Raw genomic sequence first — 8,815 nt, 5'->3', positions numbered from 1 at the left:
GATGCACGGGGATGGGATGGATGCAGATGCACGGGGATAGGAGGGATGCAGATGCACAGGAATGGGAGGGATGCCAATGCACGGGGATGGGAGGGATGCAGGTGTGCATCAGTCTTCACAAACACCAGCCCTGGAGGCAGAACCCTGTGGAAGCCAGAAACAGTCTCCAGAGTCACATGTCAAGACTTGATCCTACTCTGACAATCTCCAGTCATGGAATGCAACATGAGACAACGGGAGAGGTCTTATAGTTTTCGACCTATAATTTTCCCCAATCGTCAACAAAAGTTTTGGGTTCCTAAACGAGTTATAATTTATTTCCTCCTTCTCAGTCATAGAGATAAAAACGTTAGGGAGGAGTTAAAAAAAACTGGTAAGAAAACAAATAAAAGCTTGTCCCTTAAGTCTAACCAAAGACAAGGATTTAAGCGGTAGGTGAAGTTACTTCGTACAATGCCCTAATTCTACAATGAGCGTGTATCTACCATTCTTGTTATTCTTAAGGAAAAGGGAAACACCACAAGCTCAGATTTTGCCTTCTTTTTTTATAAGAAGCAGCCCATCTTCAGTCACAACACTTGAGTTTCTTCCACTCTAACGTCAGAATCCCAAGCGTGTGGAAAGCTTTGGGATGCCCAGGAGGCTCTTGGTCCTAGGACTAGAGTTTAACTGGAGGCCTCGATGATCTGACCTTGCCTTGTTTGGTCAGCACTGATGCTCTTTTCAGAAGCCTGTAGGGCTAAAAGCATCCCAGACTGAGAAGGAGATACAAGAGCAATCTTAGGCTCCCTTCTACAGTTCACCTGCCGACTGGATGTTGCCTCTTACTGCCTCACCCCCACCACGAGTTTTCCCTAGCTGCAAATTTCCAAGTATTTCAGGTATTTATCCTCAGGTCTAGACTATTGTTTCTTAAGTTCTCAATCCCCAAGTCTGAAAGGAAGATGTATAGATACTTATGAGAGAGGGTAGTGATAGTTACAACTCTGAGTGTGCTTGCTCTCAAACCTGAAGCACTTCACAGAGAGACTGCAGCTGGTGGGTAAGGCTAACACAGGCCAGGTCCTTTAGTGCCCACTGGTGGTGGTCCTCCATTCTAAAGAGGAGGTGGACAGAGAAGATCTGAAGAACAGAAACAGGCAGAATGATCTAGGACACTGTCAGGAGAAGCGATTACAGCATCTAGAGTACAAAGCCTTGAAGACAAGACTTCAGGAAGACACAGTTCACAAGACCAAAGGAACTGTAAGGGCTTCAATAAAGATCTTGAGTTTGAAGTTACTGTGCAGTTGTGATGGGTAACTCACGAACTGACTGAGTGGGTCTCAAGCAAGGAACTTATAACCTGTAGAAGACACTGGCTGTCAGGAGACATTTTTGGTTTACTAGCATCTCCATGGAAGAGGGCAGGCATGTTCCTGAGGCATATGGCGCTAACAAAGATTTAGCCATCTCAAACATCAGCCGTGCTGCAGAAGTGGGCAGCAGAGAAGTTCTCGAGGACTTCCATTCCAAACTATTTTGTTTTCTTACTCATAAACGTATTTCCCAACAACATAACAACCAGTGAGTCTATTCTTTAGACTTTGAGGCTAGCAGAAAGCAAGTTAGGCTGACTGTCAAGTTTCATCAGATGTAGCAGCTTTTGATCTCAGAAAAACATAGGCAGGGAGCCTTATTTCAAACCACTGCTTGGCAGTAATACCTTCAAAACACAGAGGAAATCTCAAACTCCAAACTGTAAAGGATGCTTAGAAACAAATGGTAAAGTCCTGATGAAGCTGCTACCCTCCAGGTTAAAGCAATTCAACAAATTTCTGCTGACTGACATGTCGTCTTCTCATAAATACCAAGCGAATAACACACAATCCCTTAAGAAACTCACAAATGTTCAACACTGTCTGTGGCCCTCAGCCTAGGAGCAACTTACATTGTTTCTTTGCTTCAGCCATGAGCTATGTGTGTTCAAAGACTTCCCATCACTGCTTCTCTTACAACCGACTTAAGGTCACTAATCACACACACCTTTCTTGAAAGGTGACTGTATTTACTTCTCATTTAGAAGGCTCTGCCACAGCTCATGCTGGCTACAGGAATCAGCTGCTTTAGCTGTCATAGGACTTCTACTTTCCCAGCAGGACTGCCACTCCGCCCTTCCAAGGAAATGACTGAATGCAGGAGATGTGACCACTTCCGAGGGAGCAACACAATTCAGTGTGTAAACTAGGTTGAGTTTCTCAAGCCAGAGCTTGAGAATTTTTTGTCCCCAGGTTTCAGGGACTACCAGACAGAGGCCTTCCTAGCTGTTGTGGGGACATTTCAAAAGGCAGGTCATCAAATGGTCAGTCATAAATGTTGGGTTGAATTTGTCATCCACAATCGTGAGAGATGATGTTAGGCAAGTTACTTCACACTGTGCTTTAGGTTTTAGTTTCTCAATCGTAAAGTGAAGATGATTTATTAGTTCTTCATACTGTTGAAGAGTCAAGGAAAAACAGATCTATGAGCTCCAGACCAAGAGGTCTTCTATAGAGACTATTTGCCTCTCTGGGATCTACATGGACTTGTTAACCTATACCTACCAAGTGCTCAGTTCTCAGGCGACTGGAATAAGCGTATGTAAAAGGGGCCTATAAACGCAGCTCTGCTGACTCAATTCTGAGGGAGGTAAACTTCAACCACGCCCAGGTAACAACAGAAAAGAATGGGAAGTATGGTGTTTAAAGCATATTAACTTGTGAATTGGGCTTTCTACTGTCGTGGAGTAAGTTATTGCAACTTAAAGGCTTAAATGTAGAAGTTTCCATGAACCAAGAAGAGTCCATGTCAAGCATAGGTGGATTTTCTGCCTAGCGTTTAAACAGCAGTCAGGCCTACAATATTGCAAATTTTGGAACAAACTAGCGAAATATAACAATAATTAGCTAATATGCTCTTCAGCAATTACACATTAAAAATAATTCTGCAAATTGGAACCCTCTGTATTATGGAGTTTTCTTAGTTATCCTTGGCTTACAATGAGTGTGGCAGTGTCACGATGTTTATCAGGCACAAATGTCGCTGACAGGTCTTCCAGCCACTGCCTCACTAATTACATGTTCAGTGACACGTGACATGGGTCAAAAGAAGATGCCTTTGTTCAAGCTTCTTATTCATACCAGGTTTACACTGACTGAATATTTTGCACTAAATATGAACTGACTACTCTCTAAGATACACTTCAAGAATAAGAGAGTTGTTTTAAACACATAATCTTCCCAGCAATGGGAAGTCACTTAACTTAGCCATCTTCACTTGTTATGAAATGAGATATGGGCAGGAAACCAAAGAGCCTAGCATGGACTCTAAGGACAGCAGGGATTCATTCAGATATTTTATTCCTTTTTTTTTCTTGCAGCCTATTTAATTTTACAGACATCATTTAATATCTCTTAGAGGAAAATTTAAAAAAAATAAGTTCGGAAAATTATAGCTTAAATTTGAAAAAAGTTATAATTTGTTCATATTTCTGTTGAAGGCATGTATAACAACATCATGCACATGAATTCTAACAAATCTGAGTAAAAAAATTCAGAATTGTGAGTAAGAGTAAGGATTCATTGCCTCCCAAAACGAGGAAGGATGAGGGGCAAAAGGACAAGAGGGGGAGAGAGAGAAAAATGACACTGTGGGGGAGGGGAGAATGCTGAAGACAGAAAGGGGAAAGAAAGTAAAAATTCAGGAAGGGAAAATACAACAAATGACAGGAAATATTAAGAGGGGATGAAGAGGGGGAATCAGAATGATGATGAACATTAAAAATGAGAAGAGAAAACCATAAATAGATATAAAAAATAGAGATAACTATTACCTGAAGATGCTAATGTAAGTTTCTAAGGTCTGATTTCAACTACGTCAGAGGAACACAGGACTGGCCAGGAGAGGAGGCGGGAGTCAGGTCCCAAAGGGAGCGTGGCTACAGAGTTGGCAGGGATGACAACTCAGCGAGGAGACTAGTTAGTGGGAGGGATACGTCAAGCGAGACATTAACGGTGAACTAGATGAAGCTACTGGCAGCAAGAAGGGAAAATAAATTACTTTTGAAAGCTCTTTTGGACACAAAATCAATACTGCATCATTAACAGGTGACGAGAAGCTAGCAGTCGAGATGACCCCTCTGTTCCCGGTGGCGGAGTATGGACCTGTGCACTCTCTGTTGCTCTCCTCTCCCATAACCCCCTCCCATCCCGCCCGGAAAACACTGAGAGCTGAGAATTAGCAAAAAGGAAAAAGTGAATATAGCTTGGGACACAAGCTTGAGAGGCCCGAGAGATCTCTGAGTACAGATATAGGAGCTGAATGCAAGGGCGTGAACTGATGTTGTCAATTATAAGAAGAAAACCAGAGACCCCTGGGACGGCTCACTGGGCAGGAGAGCACAGGAGCACAGGAACTGACAAGGGCTCATCCTCCTGCTCCCCGGGACTAAGCAGCAGGCAGGAGGAAAAGCACTAACAAATGAAACCATGGGGAGGGAGCCAGACTGCTGGGCGGGAAAGCCGACTAGCGTGATATAATTAATTGACTGTGCCTCAAATGAGGAAGAGGAAATGACAGGTACCGAAGGAAACGCAATGGCCTCTGCTGCAGCCTCGGGAACCCCATGATGGCAGGTTGACTGCAATGATGGTGGAGGGGAAGAAGCAACCTCAGGATGGAGTGACGAGGATGGGAGCAGGGGATGGAGATGGGTACTGTGTGCAGAGGGTCGGAGAGGGTGCCTGCGGTAAGACGTCAACAATAACAGAGAACGACTAAAGAGTAAGGCGAAGAAAATGTCCCTCACAGGTAGGAAGTGTGGCCTCTAGAGCAGCTGTGGGGGGGGGGGTGGCACAGACCCCTTACACAGTTCTGGGGCAATGAAGAGGGAGCTCGCCCCTGCTGAGGTCTACGAGAGATTTACCTCAGAGACTGGAAGCTTTTCTGGGAAAATAAATAGCTCTAGATAGGAACAGCAGGGAACAACACGCTAGTAAGGAGTGTAGCAAAACCAGGAACAGAACAGACGGGAGAGTTACTGAGCGGTACCAGCCCGCAGGCTGGAGAACTTCATCTCCCTCCACAGGACTTGGCAGCCTGGAAGCAGATATGAGAAGAAAAAGGAGGAGGGTTTTCTGTCTCGTGATTTTAAGTGTGTGCACACCTGTATACACACGTGTGAGGGCAGGCATCCGTGTGTGTGGTCAGAGGATAATCTCTTCTTATTTGGGACAGGGTCTTCCAGCTGCCTGAACTTCACAGTACAGGCCCAGCTAGCTAGCCAGCAAGGTCCAGGCATCTGCTTGTCTTTGCCTACCCAGAACTGTCATTACAGGTGTGTGTCACTGTGCTAGGCCTCCCTTCCCCGGGTTCTGGGGATCCAAACTCAGATTATCACACTCTCTAGGCCATGCATTTTACCACCGAAGCCACTCCTCCAGCCCCGGCAGGTGGTTCCCATCAGTACTCAAGTTTTTGTCTAGATGATGGCAAGGAACCTAAAGACTGGGCTTGGCAAACCTCCAATAGAGGGTCAGGTGGCAAATATTTTAGGCCTTGCGGTCCCTGTTACAGGTCCTCAGCTCTGCTGCTGTGAGGTAAAAGCAGTCTTCCACAAGGTACACACGAGTGCCGCTGTTCTGTGTATGAAAATCAGAACCAGGCGGTGGCTGGACTCCACCTGCCATGGTTCCTCAAGCCCAGACTGAGGATAAAGTAAAGATCTCTGAAAAGTCTGAATATCAGAAGGATGGATACGCTCTGACTCTGAAGAGTCAAAGAACTGGAGGCCAAAATGAGATTCATGTCAGACGTGAATAAACCAGAATACTGTGAGGACTAGCGCAGTCTACGGAACAAACCTTGGAGCCTATTTCACAAACGTCCACGGGGTCGTTATCTCCAGTACAGTTTGTGTTGTTATCCTTTTCATATGGATCTTCCCAGGTCTAAAGAAACAAAACAAAAACAAAATCAAAAACTGAGGCAGAAATGTAGGTTAACACTCTCTGCGGTGCATGCTAATCTTTCCCCGTGATCATGAAGTTTTATAGCTAGCCACGATTCAAAGGAAAAATTACCCAGAGTCACGCAGGCTCTGGGCTAACACAGCAGCACACTGTATGCCCACTAGCACCGTAATAATTAAGAGAGATTAGCAGCACTTCCTCCTTCTGTCTAATTTGTCTGTCCTCACATCTGAAAGTGGGCGGTATTTCCAGAATATTCATCCTCCAAGCTTAGTCAGCGGCTGAATTCACATTCACAAATCTCAGAGTTTCACTGTTTTTCTCACTACCAACTCTCTCGTCTGTGGCTCCAGTCACTCACTGCTCCATCTGACACGGTGGCAGCCTCTAGGCCTAGCTTTTCCTGTCTGAAATGAACTTCCTATTGGTTAAATGTCTCCACGGCTAGAAAGAGCTCTCCCCCAAGAAACAAAGGACAAGGTATGATTTACTCCAATGAAGAAAACCCCATTTTTTGTCTCATTTCCTGCCCTTAAAAACTTCTCTACCATTGTCACTAAATTTCAGGATCCTGACAAAAATCACACAAATAATTCAACCCTTCCTTCTACTGGGAAGATGATAACCCACTGACTACAAAATAAATGTTACAGTTTTGGCGATGAATAATGTAAGTGGAATTTGCCATCAATTTAAAAGTCTCTCCCAGGCATTGCCTCCCTCTAGGAGCTTCTTAACTGCTTGACTCTGAATCAAATTACAGAAACTGACTACAATGATTTGTCTTAAATTGACATTAGAAGGGATGAGAAACTGCCAACTCAAGATTCAGCCACCGCTATTATCCTGGCATTTACATTATCCGAGTTTACTTTCTCTATTTTGTGGAGGTAACTAAAAATGCATACTTATTTACAGGCAACCCCAGAAAAACTTAAGACTTCTAGTCTTAATTATAATACATCTATTGATCCATCCTTATTTTAAAATAAGCAAAAAACAACAACAAAAAATCTGGTCCAGCAAGTTTGCCCAATACTAAAACTACTAAAAAACAAGAATAAAAACCATTACAATTGTTAACCTTATTATACACTGGCCATAGGTGACAGATACTTTCTAACACACACACACATGGTCTCACACACATGTGCACACACGCACATGCACACTCACACAGAGCTTGTAAGGAGTACATCATTATTCACCCGATAGTACAAATCAACTGAAAAGGTCTACAGTGTCAAAGCTCACCCAGTTTCTGGGTAGCAGAGCCAGGGTTAGACTCCATAATGTGAGCCAGAACTTAAGATGCTCGCATTTCAGCGGCCACAGCAAATTCTGTCTCCTAGTTCCCCGCTGCTGTTCCTTACTCTCAGAACGGCTGTGCATTTCTGCACATTGCACATTCGTGCAATCCTGCAGCATCTCCGTTCTCTCCGGGTCCTCCCATCAATGCTGCTCCTCTCCTATACTGACTACCAGACACTGGCATCCACTCACAAGGCTGGATACTGAATATCCACTGTGGGCCAGGAGCAATATGAATAAGGCAGGCTCCCAACCAAGAGAGAGCTGCTAATAAATGGAGGAACATTTGTCTCGATGTGTGGGGGAACCAACATGGGATCAAACTAAAACCCACGACCCTGACCATAAAGTTGGAAATACCCATGAGTTTCCTCTTCCCTAAGGCATGAGTCCCACTTCCATGCAGTTGAACCAGAAGTCACACTGGCCAAAAGAAGACAGCTACATACCAGTCCTGCCTCAGCCACAACAACTTTGACTGAGCATCCAGACCTCAGGTCCTTCAACTGTATAAGGAAGGCCACAAATAAGATAATGCTTGGATACATCCCAGCCCTAGTCCCGATGTCTAGTGTTTATTCACATTCTCCATGCGTACTACCAGTGACTAGGAAGCTCATACTCATGGGATAACTTAGCCCAAACTGAGCAACATTAATTTTAAGAAACTCTTTCCTTATATTGCCATCTTGTTTGTAGGCTGAGCCTGTATCAGCCAAGCCATCTCTACAGCCCTTGTCCCTTATCTGAGGCAAAAGCGTCTTCTCATAACATGCACGCGATATGGCTCTGGAGAATTTTTTCCTATTTTTTTAGACTTATTCGTTAATGTGCATGAATGTTCTCATGCACACATATATATGTGCACCATACTTGTGCCTGGTGGCTGTGGCAGCCAGAAGAGGGCACTGGATCCCTTAGAACTTGAGTTATGGATGACTGGGAACCATTGTGTGGATGCTGGGAAGTGAACCTGGATCCTCTGCAAGAGCAATAGTGCTCCTAATCACTGGGCCATCTTACCAGCCCTTTGGTGAAGCTTTCTGACTGAATTCACCCTCACTTCCAATGTTATCTAGAAATTTAGTTTCTAATGCTGAGGAATTAAAAATATAATGAAATATTCTTAAGCTATTCAATACTGTGACTTTTCAGGCCATTTCTTCTTCTGTATGATGTTCTATATCAGCAAAAAAAAAAAAAAACCCAAAACACGGACTGGTTCCTTCCCTATTTCTGCCTTTAGCATTTCACCTCTTCAAGCTTCAGTTGTATTCCAAGGTTTTTACCCTGGATTAAGTAATGTCACTTTTAACTAGAAAATACAGTGTAATTTCAACAGGCGAGGAAACCTTCAACTATGTAAAAATTTGAGAATGCCCTCTAGTGGAAATTTAGGTGAATAACAGGGCAGAGAAAAGAAAAAGCTCAGCCGGGTGAAAAAGGATCAAGAAGAGAACATTCAAACACCCTGACTGTCCATTGGACTGGAGGAGAGGGAGGGGGAGAGGAGTGGG

At 44.0% G+C, this 8,815-nt stretch overlaps 1 protein-coding gene across 3 annotated transcripts in view; it reads right to left on the bottom strand.

Annotated features, from left to right (window-relative positions):
- Ppa2 (pyrophosphatase (inorganic) 2) overlaps window positions 1-8,815 on the bottom strand; it is a 68,835-nt gene that overhangs the window by 34,951 nt on the left and 25,069 nt on the right. For all 3 annotated transcript variants that reach the window (XM_026784188.1, XM_026784187.1, XM_013350001.1), the window contains one exon: window positions 5,880-5,966. In XM_026784188.1, the coding sequence (XP_026639989.1) occupies window positions 5,880-5,966 (87 nt within the window). The remainder of the gene's footprint in view (window positions 1-5,879; window positions 5,967-8,815) is intronic.

The sequence above is a fragment of the Microtus ochrogaster genome, chromosome 21 (genome assembly GCF_000317375.1).
Source record: "Microtus ochrogaster isolate Prairie Vole_2 chromosome 21, MicOch1.0, whole genome shotgun sequence".
NCBI classification, from domain to species: Eukaryota; Metazoa; Chordata; class Mammalia; order Rodentia; family Cricetidae; genus Microtus; species Microtus ochrogaster.
Note: the sequence above shows the minus strand (reverse complement) of the source record. Positions and strands in the feature narration are given on the sequence as shown.